Raw genomic sequence first — 16,960 nt, 5'->3', positions numbered from 1 at the left:
ACCAACCAAATCAACACCACTTGACATGTCAAAATAAAGAGAGTTAATACAAGGCTCATACACATATCATAAAATAAAACTGAATAAAAGTGCCATTTTAGCTCCCAGGCACAAATGCTTCCCCCTATAGCTCAGCACCAGTGCCTTTCACTCTCAAGTAGACAATAGTCTCTGGGGGTCTCTCCGGGTGGCTGTCTCATCTTTCTATAGACAGGCACAATAACCTGAGGCTTTACCACTCAGAACCAACTAACCTACGCCCAGCTTCCCCTCAACAGCATCATTCCAACAATTTTACCTTTTTGCTTCTTTCTTATCTTCTCAACCAGAGACCGGATCTGTGTGTACTCTTCCCATTCTTTTCCTGGGCCTGGTGCAGGACTGCTGCATTCTGTAATATGAAAGCCACTGAGTAAGACACTCCTCCAATTTAACCAACTAGTCTACAGATGAAGGAAGGTTTCCATCTTGTTCTTGGCTTATGTTCAAGGACAGACCTATTGCAGTCAAGGTAATATACGTGTGACATAGAGAGTGGGTGGGTATACTCTGTACATTTTTCAAAACATAAAATGGCTATATCCCCAAGGATGCCCCTCACTTAACTTCAGCCCAGTGGCCTCATGTGAGTTTCCACCTCTGTTAATAATTCTCCTCAAAATATATCTGTAAACAGGCAAAATCTGAAAGCAAAGCTAAAATGTAAAACCATTACTCCTGATCTCTTCTAGGTGCTCAAGGAGCCTTTCTGGCTGAGTCTCAGAACAATGGCTCTCTAAGGACCCCAGGTAAATTGGATATAAGGACAATTAGTTGACAAACATTTCATTCCCATCCATGTGTATGTGCTGCATCGAGTACTCTGGAGGAGCTACAAAAGAGCTACGCGGTCGTGTAAAAAGACTTTAAGAGCCTTCTGAAGAAGTTGAACTGCAGTGCCAACACCAACCAGTCCTGGAGCACACTGGCAGCCAGCCTCCTGGCAGCATCACCTTATTAAACATTATACCAACTTAAAGACAGTCTCCTTCCCATGCTCCTGCCAAACCCACTGCCCCATCTCACCCACTAAGGGAAATAACATGTGGCAAATAATTAACATGATCTGGTTATGTGCTGACGCCTAACTTTTCAGGTTAACCAGTCTGACTTCATTCTTCCCCCACCAAGTGCTGACTGAGGCCCTGAAGTGTAACAGCAAAGCAGGAGTAAGGGCTGAGAGCCACCTGTGTTCTAATGGGAGAGAGGGAGAACAATGATGAGATGCATGGGCAGTGGAGCTCAAAGCACCCTGGGAGAGACTTGACAGTGGTCTGGTCTGGCTACTAGTTGCTTTCTATTTTTGAGTAAAAGTTCCATTTTTACTTGAGATTGAGCTGTCACATAACATAAACATAAGGGTCAAAGGTCAACCCAAATAGAGGGGCAAAAGATCATGGTTATGTCTAAGGCATCAGCAGCACCAGTTTTAACTTACAATTCAAGAATTATCAAAGTATTTTAGCATTAAAAAAAAAGTGTAGGTACTGACACTTCATCTCAAACTACGAAGCCTTAGGTTTCATGTGAAAACCAGAAACATAATACATATATAAACACACTGAAAATAAAGATGAGCCATTCTAGAAGGTTGGCTCCCTGGGAGGCATGCTGGGCTTGCCTAGGGCTGAGAGCCATGATACATCGTCACAAATCAAATCTCATGTGGTCCTTGTCAGGTGGCTGAAGACAGTGATCTGTGTTTGCTGATAGCACTGAGCCTCAGCAGTTTGTACAGGATCACTCTGCTGAAGAGCAATGGGACCTGTTCTCGCCTGTGAGTCTCTGGAGAGGACCATGTCCATGGCTGGGATATAGAAGCTTCACAACCGACAGTTCCATGCCCTAACAGGCAGCCATATTTCAGCCTTTGCAGAGGGGACTGAGGTGAGGGAAGCTCTGCAATGCCCAGGTCCCCAAAAACTAAGAAGTGCTGAGCACAAGATGAAACAATCTTGTCTTAGAGAGCTCCATAACCCTGCTACAGGCAGAGGAGTGAAAGGCATTGTCACATGTGGCAAGCACAGCTGGTGAGTGTGGGGATGGGGTGGGGAACAGGACACTTACTCTGCAACAGTTCACTTGTCAGATTCAAGATTTCCTTTGGTGACACGGTGGCTGTGGCCCCAGTACCTGATTTCTGAGTTTTCACTCGACTCTTTTTACCCATTTTCTGACTATAAAAAGAGAAAAAAGACAAAGAAATGAAAGTTATATCATCAAAGAAGAAAATCAAGAAATTAGATGTGGTATGGGGGGAAGAGAAGGGAGCATCTTCATCTTTTAATGCTAAGATCTTACCTCAATTACACATCTTGAATTTCTTAAGGGTAAAAATATATGTAAGTAACCTGAAGCCTCTCAAACAGAAAAGAGAATCATACAAGGCAGTCTCAGGAATCAAAGTGCACTCCTTCTCACTGATGACACCACAGCAGAGGCAGCTCTACTCTGCAAGTTTTAGCTATCCAGAGCTTCACGCTGTACACTAGAGCATTAGGGCAGGACACCAAGGAGATAATGTTGATGCAAACACCACCCCACCCCACATACACACACAGAGAGAGTATGATAGGGTGAGAAATACTAGATCCTTGTTTATTCCCCCTTAAAACAACCCCTTCCCACAGTGACAGTTCAGTCTTTCCAGACAAATACTGAAACATTTCAGACAGCTAGTCTAATATCCACATTTTGTTCCATAGAAAATCCAAGAAGCTTCAGAAAGCAAGTGCAGGCACTGAAGATAAGCTTCACAGGCCATGCAGACCCTGGCCTTGGATGGGTTTCTGATGTGGGATTCCCCTCTATATGCTGTGAGTATGTTTTATTACCATTGGTTAATAAAGAAGCTGCTTCACTACCTATGACACGGCAGATTAAAGCCAGGCGGGAAACCCAAACAGAGCTATATAGAAAGAGTGCACAGAGTCAAAGAGACGCCATGTAGCTGCCAAAGCAGAAAGATGCTGGAATGCCAGAACTTATCAGTAGGTCACAGTCTGGTAGTGATACACAGATTAATAAAAGTGGATGAATATGTAAGAGCTACCTAGGAATATGCCTGAATCACTTGCCAAATATCATTGTCATTACTATAATTTTTGTGTGATTACTCGGGTCTGGGTGGCCAGGAAACGAACAAGCAGTATCCATTTACGGGTTTCCTGTCTGTCTAGCCTTGCATTTTAGCCACATGAACCTTGTGCCAGCAGACATATGAGAAATGACTAGGATATTTCATAGACAAATTACATACAGCGACAAAGGATATAACAATGACATTCTGGGTAAAGACCTCAAGGAGCTGACATTATGTCTAAACAAAGCAGGGCTCAGGTTATTCAGAGATGGGGCCAGGTGAAGCAAGACAGCAAAGAGAGAAGGCCTGGAAAGCTACCCACTGAGAGTGTTGGAACTTCTAAAGTGAGTATGGACCCAATCCTCTGGAAAGAAGCTCATTATAGTAACATGAACCACCCCAGTGATGTGCCCCATTCATGGAGCCCCTGGATGACAACTTACACCATCTCAAGGGAGAGATAAATGCCTACTTTGGTCATTTATTACAATAAAAAAATGAATGGGTTGGGATAGGAATGGGCATGAGTTCAGTGGTAGTGGATACAACCTGGGTTTAATATGCAACATCAAAAAAAGAAATGACTGCCTGATAGGGAGAACTGTGGTAGGACAAGGTTTAGAATGTGATTCCCCTACTAACATCACTGTCACCAAAGCTACACAAATAAGACAGGTGCTAAAATAGGGAAAAAGCATTCTTTACAAAGAAGTCTGTCTTCTCTTTCACATGTAATGTATCAAATTACATGTGACTTATCTTAAATTTGTAAAAGAGTGTGAAACACTAGGTGCCAGTCACCCTGAGATATAAGGACACCAATATAAACATGTAAAATAGTTAGGAAACTAAAAGTAAGTAGTTGCTTTAACATCAAAAGCTAGATGGGGTGCAGGAAGAGGAACAGCCTAAGCACCTCTTCCTATGAGTGACAGAATTAAGGCAGGTGCTCCCTCTCCATTAACACTGACACCCAACTAAGAAAAAGGACATAGGTTGAACAGAGCATCAAGCCTTTCTCTGGGAATCAAGCCAACCCAGGTCCATGGAAGTACCTCTGCAGAGAGCCACAGAACTCAGCCTGCAAGAAATGAAAGTCAGTGAAGTGCCTGGTAATAATAACGTTTTAATCATACTTCCAAATATAGCAGGCCTGCTGGCTGGCAAGAATTGCAGAAGCAAGCTTTTGGTGACATGCAACTGGGTTCTACCTCCAGTCCTTTTGTCAAGACTTGCTATCCTGTGACTCTCTATATGACTCAAGATCAGCACCACTGAGGAAGAACTATTAGACCCTTCACCTGCTCTTAACAGGAAAAGCCTACAAAGGCATGCTGCTCCTCCCCAAGTAGTGTAGTGATGTCAGGACTATAAAGAGGCCTTACTTACTAGGTCCTCTATACCTAAACTCTCCAGTTGTCCCTGGTGTTAGCCTACCTCCAAAGGATTCTTCAAGCAGCCACAGCAACCTCCCTATATTCAGTCTGCCCTATAACAGGCACCAGATTAAGATCAGCTCCTTGAGTGTTCACATCCTTTCTCTGTCCGAGGTCAGCTATCAGGTAAGAGGCTTAAGTTAGAATCTGAACTGAGCACCACTCCCACACTGCCTCCATTTATATACAGACAGGAAGCACATGGTATTTCAGGGTTAAAGAGCTTGAAAAGACTTTTCCAGACTAACAGGGTTAAATACTGAATGCATCAAACAACATCCCCTACCAGTGACCACATGGCTCACACTTGAGTGTCTGCAAACCTGAATCTACAAATCTCCTGCTCAGGCTCTGACAACATTATGTCTCTCTTCCCTGACCTTCCTCTTTTGCTACTGTCTTAGTTAGGGTTTCTACTGCTGCAAAGAAACACCATAACCAAAGAGCAAGTTGGGGAGGAAAGGGTTTATACAGCTTACACTTCCATGTTGCTGTTCATCACCAAAGGAAGTCAGGACAGAAACTCAATCAGGGCAGGAACATGGAGGGCAGGAACTGATGTAAAGGTCATGGAAGGGAGATGTTCAGTGGCTTGCTTCACATGGCTTGCTCAGACTGCTTTCTTATAGAACCCTGGACTACTATAGCCCAGGAGTGGTACCACCCACAATGGGCTGGGCCTTTACACATCAATCACTAATTGAGAAAATGCCTTTACAGCTGAATTTCATAGTGGGCACTTCCTCAATGAAGGTTTCTTCCTTCCATCTTGTGTTAAATTGACACACGAAACTAGCCAGTACAGCTACAAAACCAACTTTCCTGCTATTACCCCATTCCACAGTACCTTACAGGCCAGCAGAGGCCTCCAGTGCTAGTGTGGATGACCTGTGCCCCTGAGTACATCCCTTCACCTGCTCCCTTCCAGTCCTCATCCAACAACACCTCAGTCACTTGTTCATTAGCTGCTTTTTTCAAACTCCTATCCAGGTATCCCTGAAAGTCTTTCCAGTGTTCCAGTCACAGTTTTCTGTCCTTCACAGTTCTGCCATTTCTTGAATGTCCCTCAATTACTGTGGTACAAGACTAATGCAAACCCCACTCCTTTCTGTCTCACCCCAGACACGAGGCTCCTTGAGGAAACACTCTATATCTTATATTCCTAACCCCAAGCCCACAGCTCAGACCTCAACACATAGCGGTTGTTCCACAGAGGACACTACACTGAGCTCTCAAGGAAAATCCTCCCCACAGTTCTAGTGGGGCAAAACCTGTGTTCCTAAAGCTGCAGGCCAAGTTCCCTGGTGATACACAGAAAATGTCAAAGCCTGTTCCATGAGAGACCATGTCACAGTAATGTGAAAGCACCATAGAGTTCTTTGGCATTAACTGCTGTGCAGCTAAGTACAACAATACAAACAGTTATTTTCAAAAATGACTAGCTTTTAGAAACAGTAATAGGTACAGATGTATAGAAGACAAAACTTGGAAACCCCACCAGTAATTTAGCCACTGGAAGAGCCTGTGTGTGTGTGTGCGTGCGTACCTATGTCATCTTCAATGTCCCATGGCTGTTCAGCCTTTCAAGCCTCCCAGACCAGGTTCAATCGACCCTTCTCTCTCTGATTCCAGTCACCTCCACCATTATTCACAGCTGATAAACTGAAGTGCAGTGCACAGCTTCACTGGCTTATCCATATGCTACACAGTCGTCACCTCCAATAAAGTCACAAAAACATCCAATGTACCCCAACCACCCACCAGGCACTTTCAGTCTACAGATATCTTGAGAATCAAACACTTTTTACTTCTTTTTGTTTTTGTTTTGTTTTTTTGAGACAGGGTTTCTCTGTAGCTTTGGCCACTGTCCTGGAACTAACTCTTGTAGACCAGGCTGGCTGTGAACTCACAGAGATCCGCCTGCCTCTGCCCCCCAGTGCTGGGATTAAAGGCATGCGCCACCATCGCCCAGCTAACTGTCTTGACTTCTATTACTCTTGATCAGTTTCTTCTTCTTTGAACTTCAGATACACACTTATATTCCATATGGGCTTCTTTTGCTCAACTTAATGTCTATCCACAGCTCAAAGTTAACATCTGACCTTCCCAGTAAGGTCTTGGAAGAATGAACTGCCTCACCCCACTCTACCCACTTCTATCTATCCTTTACACTACTTAGCTCTAGGGGTTTGTTTGTGTTCTGGGAACACAGTAATGCCTTATCTAGGCCTCTGTCTTCTGGTACAGTTTCCCACAAACTTTGAGACCCTGAAAAATTGTCCTCACTGACTTTAGAGGAATTCTAAGCTCTTCCTTGCAGCTGTCACTCCTTTGAAAGTCAGTGAGGAAGGTTCAAAGGCAAGGTCATTAACAGATGATTAAGGCTTGGTTTGTCTTGGGATCTGGTCTTTTGTAAGTCTCTTTGTACTGCAGTCCTAAAGACTCTAAGAGAGAGGAAGCAGTCAGCCCTAGTACACACACAATATCCACTTACAGAAGGGAAGGAGAGTAACTGTTGGGGTCCCCACAGAGTACACCTCCCTAGGGCACAGAATTCTAAGTTGTTCCACCCGAAAGATAGTTTCCAGAGTTCTCAGCCATGGGGCTCTCAGCGTTCTCAGCCTGCACACCAAATCTACTGCTGAGACCACAGCTCTTAGGATCCATCACCTCTTGACACACCTTCAACACAAGAGTAGTTTGCACTTCAAACCCAATCATACAAGCGGTCAGAATGAAACAAAGACTGCATGTTTAATGAGCTCCACTGAAGAATGAGGACAATTCTCATGTAAAAATATGGTACAAGAGTCAGATTTAAGAGTTTCTTCACAATATCATTACCTCATATACAAAAAAACTTTAGGACATTAAATAACAAAACAGCTAGAAATACATTCACATTTTCTCTACGTGTGTTTAGTCTCTTTGAAGGCAGCAAAAGCAGGAAATTAAGAAATTGCTTCTGATATCAAAGGAAGAGCTATGGCCAAACACAGCTGGAAGCTCAGTGGGCACTTGCTACAAACACCACATGCATCTGTCCATGTGGCCAGCACAGCCCAATAAAGCCAGTGCTGAAGATTCCAGTTGCAAGGAAGCTTAGGAAGGGCTGTGACTTGAGCAAGAGACCAGAGCCACCAAGCAGCAGACCCAAGCTTGAAACCATCGACCAGTTGCAGCGTCCAGGTTGACTCTATAAACATAGGCACTTGAGTAAACAAGCTCTCCTGTCTCCCTGTTTAGGTGACACTGACCAATGTAAAGGACAATAAAACTAAGAAAAGCCAGGCCTGTAGGTCTCCAAGTTGAGGCCAGAAACTAAGCCACATCCAAAGCAAAGCTGCATGGATAATTCCCCAAATGTCCAAGTACCTAATGACAGAAGGGCAAGAAGGGAAGTGAAAAGTTTAAGAAGGATGACTAAATCAATTGGAAATGTGGTTTCCTAAATCCAATCCTCCCTTGCCAGTTTTCACTAACAAAAATGATCTATGCTGTGTGACTTCCCTAACCCCATGGATTTGAAATGACTACCCACCCTTTATGCATATGATTCAAAACTTTTCTACACATGTCTAACCATAATGTATAATTTTCTTTGTGATTCAGCTGACCTGGGTGCCAGTTTCAAGCTTTTAACAAAGATGTCAAAGAGGTACCATGCATATCTTTAACACTCTGAGTATGGGGAAGGGGGTACTATTCAGTCACCATTTTCCTATAAAGACCAAATATTTATTGCCAATATTCACTCTACATGTTCATATAAACACATGCTAAATTAAACATCTATGCTCTCATGCTTTATCCCTCTCCCCCTCATGCTCATTAGAAATGTTAGCTGTATGGCACACTGAAATTGGGTATGCACTATCTCAGGAGAAGCTGAAGTGAGACCAAACAGCAACCACAACAGTAAGTAATACTTCAGATGAAGGAAGGAAGAAAAGGCTGCTGGGCAAACTGGCAGAACATCACTCTCCAGAGGCACCTGCAGAAGCAGAGCATGGCAAGTGCTCCCCAGCTGTCTCCACTTACCTCCCAGAAGTTTAAAAGGTACAAGATCCTCAAGCCTGGCCTTTAAAAGCAGTACAAACTACTTACAAACCCATCAGCAATCTCCCTACCTTACAGACAGAAACAAATGTCTTAACTGTTAAATGGCTGACTGGCAAGCAGGGGCGATGATAACAAGTTCAGACCATTTTCACCACTGAATTATGTACCATTCTAGTCTGTAAAGGGAAATAAATAGACCACATTTTGGGGACCAAGACTAAAAAGAAGGAGGTAATAGGGTGGGGGGCTCAACAATTAGCTCATTTTTACACAGTATAGCTCATATATAGTGATGGATGGCATTCAGTTGCAAAAACTTAAGATTTCCATTCATAATGAAAATGGAAAGGATATAAATTTGTACTTTAATAAGTTCTTCCTGAAAATGATGCTCTGAAGTAAATACAACTAGAATAAACATTTTTGACGGTACTTATTTGGCAATCTGCCCAGGAACCTAGCTCAGCATCATCTGCTTTTCAGTTTAGTTTGCACTGGCCCAACTTCACAGCTGGACCTTCTGAAGGAGGGAGGTTCTGGTCATGTGCTTCCTCCTGCTCCAAGCTCCCAGCTGTAAAATGCACCTGAGTGGGTGAAGCCTGCCCAGTGAGTAGGAAGAAGAGCAAGCATGCCTTTCCCCATCTTCCAACACTCTGTAGGTCATGAGAATCAACATCACAATGCAAGTATACAGACTGCAGGATGGGTTGGGAAATAGGCTGGAAAACATGTTCTTTCCTGAAAGGTGCATATGGCCTTGGCTTCACCACAGGTGAAGTGGAACTGACAGTTATCAGAAGCACACTGGCTTGGCCCAGCATGCCATGCCACAATAACTTATACCAGTGTGGTATGGTTCTGTACCCACCAACTGGCACAGAACTCTTGAATCAATGGAGGTGCTGTGTGCCATAGACTCAAAGGAATCAAGAAGCCAAGGCAAGCATTTAAGAGAACTGATTTTGACCCAATAGCTACTTAAGTACCAATACAAACATAGATTTAAATTTTAATCTCTACAGAATAATTTGAACTATCATATATATGCACGTGAACTTGGGAACTCAAAAAAAGTTGCTTTCCAAAACTATATTGAGTATTTCTCATAAATCTAAAGTAATTCTAGTATTTTAAAACCATTCTGGTTGTTTTTCAGCACAAACAGTTTTAAGCTGTTGTTAAATTTAAGCACACTGAAATTAACGCCTGGCTTCTAGTCACTGAGTGGTTGAACCCTGAACTCAAGACTCATTGGCACCATCAGTCACCATCAGTGATTAGTGCATCCCTAAAGCAAGTATGAGAGGCATGTCAGAATGGTCATCAGGAGGGGACAAACCAGACTGCCTGTCCTGGTCTAACTACTTGAATTTCAATGAGGAGCATGCTGAGAAACTGAGGTGCCTGAAGAAGCAGCAAGGTATCCACAACTTCCTGACAACTGGGAAAGGAGGCTGATTACAATGGACTGTGTGTTATACTTGGGGAAAAGACTGAGTCTGTCTCTGTCAAAATTCTATCAACTGGTCACTGACAAAATGACCCTCACTGCTAAGACTTCACTGAAATCCATTATCGTGAGCAGGTGACATCTGAAAAATTAGGTGACTGGGTGACCAATTTGTGCTAAGTGGAAGCCCCTGAACACAGTCTGGCAGCATATCTCTTTGATAACCTATCATGTCCTCAGAAGCAGCAATCAAAGCTAAGCCTTGAGCTGACTTCCACTATGCTTCTCTGTCACCGGAACAGTACCTATGTGCTGAGATTAGCTTTACCTTTTCTATAAATTGCATCAAACACCTACGTTCTGTTATCTGTATCGTCCCTTCAAATAAAGAAATCTAGTCAATACCCATGAGGCCTGTATGTAAAACAATTATCTAAAAATAATAATAATAAAGTAAGGAGTCAGGCATCATGAACAATCGCTTCTATTATCTCTATCTAAAACAAAGATAGCAGTGTTGAATGGTGACGGGACAGCTGTAACCTGCTAAATCACCTTCAAGCCACTTACACTCCAAACATGGGATTCTGAATTCTACAATTACAGAGCATCAGGATTGGAAGATACCATTGAGATGATTATGTAAACCCTCAGGCACAACACTGTGTCACCACTGACTGTCAATGCATCACTAGCCACCATCTGATTCTAGTCTGAAAACACGTGGAACAGGCAGGTGGGTTGTGCTTGGCTGACAAATGCACAACCTGAAGTTAATTCTGGGGATCAGACTGAAAGCATCCCACTCAGTCCTGGGGTCCTTTGCTCAGTGACAGGCCAACACCAGTCCTGCCTGCTCACTTCTGAAGCAGTCTCCTACTTATGAGTCACTTCTCTGTAACCTGTCCAAATTCTGTGAAGATGGTTTCCATGTTCTTCTTAAACTCTTTCTTTTCCAGGTTTATAGCATGCTCTCCCCCACACACACTTTCCAGAAGTGAACAACTTTGTACACTGCCCCCCAGAGAGCAAGGCAGCAAAATCCTTCTGATACACTCTGAGGGAGTCACATTTCAATGGGACTTCCTGGACTCAACTCAAAATCTTATTAAGGTTGTTCCAGGTTGTTTTTAAGCCAAGAGAATTCATTCCCTTGTCCCATGTACAATTCTTGTATCTCATATGAAAGGCAAAGATAAATGGGATACAGCCCTATAGCCTTTAAGATGAGAACTCAAATAAAGCTATTCGTTATGTAAACTGATCTACAAGATAGACGTGCTACATACGCTAAACAATAAGTGTTCAAGTGAAAGCAATAAGTCTACTGTTACACTGTTTCAGGGTAACATTTCAGGCTGCTGAAACCATACCATTCCTGCTATGTATTGTGGCAGTTTCCAACATGACTGTCCTCATCCTAAGTGCATGGTATGAGCAAACACTGTCATGGACTCAGGTGAGCATCTTCCACAAGTAATGAGACAAATGTCATATGCCTCCATAAAGCAGATGAGAAAGCTACTGCTGCTTAGAAAAGTTAGTTTATACAAGATGCTAAGTTCAGCTGGTGCCAGAGCCTCATGAGTACATCTCAACCATGAAGTTATTGATAGCCAATCATATATTGAGGATTTGGCTCAAAACCAGCCATGGTTCACTGCTATCTCTGATTTTCAAAATGAAAACATAGTCTTGCAGTAGCAAAATATATGGTCATATGGGTTTTCTCTCAGGCTTTTTTCAAGGATAAGGCTATTTTGCTTGCTTTGTCCAAGTATGCAGGACATGAACAAAACTTTTAAAGGTGCTTTCCCCCATAACCCCTACCTCCACTAGACAAATTCTATCTACATCTCTGCATTTCACAGTCTTGTTATAGGTCAAAAAATTGCAGAAGTCAATTAGATGACATGACAATGCTAATTAACAAAGAACTTCTTTAGTCACTAGCAAATACTTCACAGTAAAAGCAACTTTAATGAGGACATTTTAATGCCCAATTTTTACTTTTTCTTAGTTTTACTTAATAAAGAACTGCTAACATTAAAGTCAGGCCTATGTTCTAAAATTCAAACTGGTAAAGTCTCTTAGTTGTATAGACTTGTAATATGACAACATATCTTAATGAATTCTAATTTTAAAAAATGGAAAGTGAAATTGGGAGACTGAGGCGAGAAGACTGGAAGTTTGAAGATTATATGGTGTGGTGGAGAGATCTACGTATGTTGGCATATATCTGTCATCCAGCTCCTTGGAAAACTGAAGCAAAAGGATCAAAAGTTTAAGAACAGCCAGGCAGCGGTGGCATGCACCTTTAATCCCAGGACTTGAGAAGCAGGGGCAGGCAGATCTCTCTGAGTTTAAAGCCTACCTGATCTATAGAGAAATCAAAGACAGCCAGGGCTGTTTCGAAAAACAAACAAAAAAATTCGAGGATAGTGCTAGTCAACCTATGAAGATCTTACCTCAAAATTTAAAAAATTTTCTTAAGGCCTAGAGATGTATACCATTTGCCTGTGAGGTATACAACCCAAGTATTTGAAAGAGGAAGTGAAACTCAGACTCACAGACAGTGATAAGCCTAGAACACCAAGTATTACTGCATATTAGGTATGTGAAATTTTTACTTGTCAATAAAAAAAAAGTAGGAAAAGATTATTGTAGACACCCAATCACTTATATTTTCTAGACAACCTTTAGGCCTCCTTAAAGACTGTTAAAACATTTCTCCTCACTCTGTTCATCTGCCCTCTTCTCCCCCCATCCCCACCCCATTATTGAGGTGAGATTTGCCTCATTAAACATTAAACATTCACTTTGTCCTGGTAATCAGAAATCACTCAGTTTCCTTTCAAAGGCCTAACTTCAGCAAAAATCTTGTCTCCACTGACAGGAGACTACTGGAAAAGTATTTTAAATGAGAAAAGAAAGAATTTCCAAGTCGTTACATTGAACTTTATGTATAACTATTATATTTCACCTTTTTCATTTGAAACTTGTTGAAAACTGAAAACTATGTTTGTGCCCCTAGTCTTATGATTTGTTTATTTCGAAAACCCAGAGGAGACTCCCAAGTGGAAATGAGGTCTACAAGGTTCATCCCTGGCTTAAGTTACCAGACAAACTTTACACACACACACACCACACACACATTAAAAAAAAAAAGACTTTTATTATTGCATAGTCTTCTAATTGAAGATTCTTTTTTCATAAAGCTATTAATATACTTAACTTTTTTTTTAATCTCAACTTCTTTCTAAAAGATAAACATATTAAATGTATCAGTGGAGGGCCGGAGAGATGGTTACTTATTTAAGAGCATTTTATGCTCTTTCAGAGGAGCTGCATTTGGTCCCTGACATACACATCTAGGCAGCTCAAAGCCTCGTGGTAAATCTAACTCTAGGCAATCCTTTTCTGACCTTCATGGCGCAGGAAAGATATATATACATAACACATTCTAGCAAGTGCCCACATGCACACGCGCACACACATACACACACACACACACAAAACCAGTAAGTTTTTTAGACAGGGTTTCTCTGTAACAGTTCTGGCTGTACTGGAACTCGCTCTGTAGGCCACGCTGGCTTCAAACTCACAGAGATCCACCTGCCCCTGCCTCCCTAGTGCTGGCTCCCATGGCCAGCTTAAAAATAAATTTTAAGATTAAGAATCAAAAAATTGTTAGAAGGGCTTAACCAGGAGAGAAATTACTGCAGAATTAATGACATTTTCATTCAAAATAATTAACAACTCCAATTTTTAGAATAAAAATGGAACCAATTTACAGAAATAAATTTTGCCAAATAAGACAAAAAAAAGTGCAAACTAGAAAACCTGAAAAGCAAGAGATCTTTACCATAATTAATACTCTCAAGAGGCTACATACAAACCAGTATAAACTGGTTTCACTGTAGAAGGAAAAGACACACGGCAGTTCCAAACATCCTTCACTAAGAGAGAGTCCAAATAGAATAGTGAAAATTGTAAGCTAATAGAGAAACCAAATAACTGACCAGAGCAACTCTATAGAACATGAGAATAATACAGTCACTGTTACACTGGAGTAATCTAATTGTAATAAATGACTACTCTGCTTCTTTAGAGCAACACAGCTTGCCTCCATTCCCAGGACTTTGGTCCAAGAGGAAGAAACACACTAAAAAACTGTCTGTTCCCGGAGAATCATCATGCTCTGTAGCCAAGAGCAGGCAACCACTTTCTAAAGAAGAGCCTTCCATCAAACTACACACAACAAAGATACAGTTACATTTCTAGCAGCCACTTCCATGAGTCAAAGTGAGCCAGACTTTGTAACATGTTCAGAAACTTGAAAAGCCTCATACAGCTTGCAGAAGCCATAGGATGTTTCACTCACATTTTTACCAAAACTCCATTTATCATTTAGCTACTCTCCCTATCTCATGTTCCATTGCAAATTCAACTACAGATGGAAATATACAAAGGGAGGGAAGATGAACCCTTGCTTTTTTTGGTGACTACTCCCCGAAGGATACAGTGTAGCAGCTACTGGCATACAAGGGACATTGTAATTGTCATTGGAAGAAATGCACAAGCAACTCAAACTAAGAGGAAACACTACCCCATAGTATATAAGGTGTTGGAGCAGTTGAAAATGGGATAGAGGCAAACCTCTGGGGACACTGGGAACCCTATTAGGTTTTCCTACAAGCAAACCTCCCGTTTCTGTTGCTATTTTGCCATTCTCTTTTGAGTGTGATCAAGATTTCAGGAGGTTGCTGATTGTTCATCACAGAGCTAAACACAAAAACAGTTTTGTAGTGGTTGGCCTGCAGAACCTTCTCACTGTCTCATTACCAGGTGGCTCCTAAAGAAATTGTTTAATCATCTTTACATTTGGTCTAAATATGTATTACATAGAAAAGATAGTCAATAACATTTTTTTAAATGTGTGTGGTATTGAAGATGAAAGCCAAGTCTTCTCACACTCTCCGACTGAGCTATATCCCCAGCCAAACAAGGTTTCACTGAGTTCAGGCTGGCTTTGAACCTAAGATCCTCCTGCCTCAGGCCCCTGCATAGCTGGGGCTACTGTTAGCTATGCCACAAGGCCCAGCTACATTTCTTTGTGAGACTCTCACTGGACACTTACATACAGGAAAGAAACAGACACACTCACTGCTGGCGCCCACATTAGGACAAACTTCTAAATCTCCAAGTCCAGACAGAATCACTCTACTGAGGTGTTCATACAGTGATGGGGGGAGGGGGGCAGCAATCACTTCCAACTGGACTAGAGTTCCAGATCCAGATAGCAGGAAGATCTCAAGCAAGAGAAAGGAGTACAAAAAGAGATAAAGGATAAGGACCAAGGTTACTTGGAGTTCCAGAAAGGCTTTTCTGTAGCTTTCTCAGAACTTGGCTTTGCAAACTGTTCCTGGCTTATGACAAAGAAAAACGCATTCACAAATGACTGGAATTTCACCAAAATGTCAATCACAGCACCCCAGAATCCAATCTAAAATGTGGGCCTCTACAGGTGGTAGCCCAGATACACACTGTGGTAATGCCTCCAGTGAGTCTGGACAGACTAACTCCGAGAGGAAATGTCCTTTTATCCTGCTGTATTCTTAAGGTTCACGCACTTAGAACTGACTGTCACTGTTGAAAGCTCATGTCTAAAATATCCTCAGCATTACTATTGAAAGGTAAAATGGAGACGGTATCATTTTACATATGGAAATCCACACTTTGCAGTGTCCAATTCTAGGTTTTGGTTTTTGTGTTTTCCAAAGGATCTTCTAATGTAGCTCTGGTAGGCCTGGAACTCATGCTCCCCTGCCTCAGCCTCCCTGGCTGCAGTTCAGCTACAACGGATCCAACACTCAAGAGTCAACTAACTCTTCTGAGGGTCTGCAAGGCAAAATTACTGTCAACATCCTGTTCGAGTGGTTTTGCTTTTGGAAACACCACCATGCTCGTTTATAAATGGAATACAGCATGCCCCAAGTCATTCTGAAACGCTCCAATGTCCTCTCCTGACTCGACTGGCGGGCGGGGGGGGGGGGGGGGGGGATGAGCGCCCCCCACCTCCGGGCGGCCAGTGGTGCACGTCACTAATCAGCTCCTTCTCCAAGAGTGGCAACCAGGGAGAAGAGGCAGAGTCGCATCCCCAGGCTGGAGCCGCAAGAAGGAAGAGTTGGAAACCAGAATGGCAAACTCCGAGAGCACTGAAAGCTTCTCCCTCGCAGCGCGCTCGTCGCGTGTGGACCTCGGCCAGGGGCGCGTGGGAAGAAACATGACCTATTTTCTACGCCTGCCTTTGCAAGCGGGCAGTGGAGGACAAGGCGCGGGGGCCGGGCTCCCGTGGGCAACAGAGGGCTGCAGGGAGAGGCGCCTCGGCCCCAAGCCGCGTGCGCCCGCCGCCACCGGAGGAAGGAAAACCAAGGCTGCAGCCGCCGCACGCAGTCCCAGCGCCCCGCGCGCGTTCCGGGCCCCGGCCGCACCCGAGGGCGGCGCCCAGGCCGCGCCCTGCACCTGCCGCCTGCCCACGTCCCAGCAGCGGAGGGGAGCGGCGGGCGCGCACGAGTCCCCTCAGTGAACAGGCCTGTCTGGCCTCGGCGACCGCAGCCGCCCGGGCCCAGAGAGCTCGGCCGCAGCGGTCCGCCGGACCTCGGCGCCCGCCCGCCCGCCCGGCTTCGGGAGCGGCAGAAGCCTGTCCCCTCAGCCCGCGGGCCGCACGCGGGAATCTGTCGCCCTCACTTACCTGCCCGCTTCGCCTATGCGCAGCGGCGGCGCCACACTCTGGCCGGGACCCCACCGTCCGCCTCAACCAACCCCCGAGGCGGCGGCGGTGGCGGCGGCGGCGGCGGCGGCGGCGGCCGGACGGGAGGGGCGGGACGG

At 43.7% G+C, this 16,960-nt stretch overlaps 1 protein-coding gene across 1 annotated transcript in view; it reads right to left on the bottom strand.

The window, feature by feature from the left end:
• Setd3 (SET domain containing 3, actin histidine methyltransferase) overlaps positions 1-16,954 on the bottom strand; it is a 68,847-nt gene extending 51,893 nt beyond the window's left edge. Inside the window, exons 1-3 of the mRNA XM_038337315.1 lie at positions 16,824-16,954; positions 2,107-2,216; positions 299-391 (exon numbers count right to left, since the gene is read on the bottom strand). Of these exons, the coding sequence (XP_038193243.1) occupies positions 299-391; positions 2,107-2,209 (196 nt within the window). The 5' untranslated portion in view covers positions 2,210-2,216; positions 16,824-16,954. The remainder of the gene's footprint in view (positions 1-298; positions 392-2,106; positions 2,217-16,823) is intronic.
• Positions 16,955-16,960: the final 6 nt, after the last annotated feature.

Source organism: Arvicola amphibius, chromosome 7 (genome assembly GCF_903992535.2).
Source record: "Arvicola amphibius chromosome 7, mArvAmp1.2, whole genome shotgun sequence".
NCBI lineage: Eukaryota > Metazoa > Chordata > Mammalia > Rodentia > Cricetidae > Arvicola > Arvicola amphibius.
The sequence above is the reverse complement of the archived record's forward strand: the minus strand, read 5'-3'. Positions and strand labels throughout refer to the sequence as shown.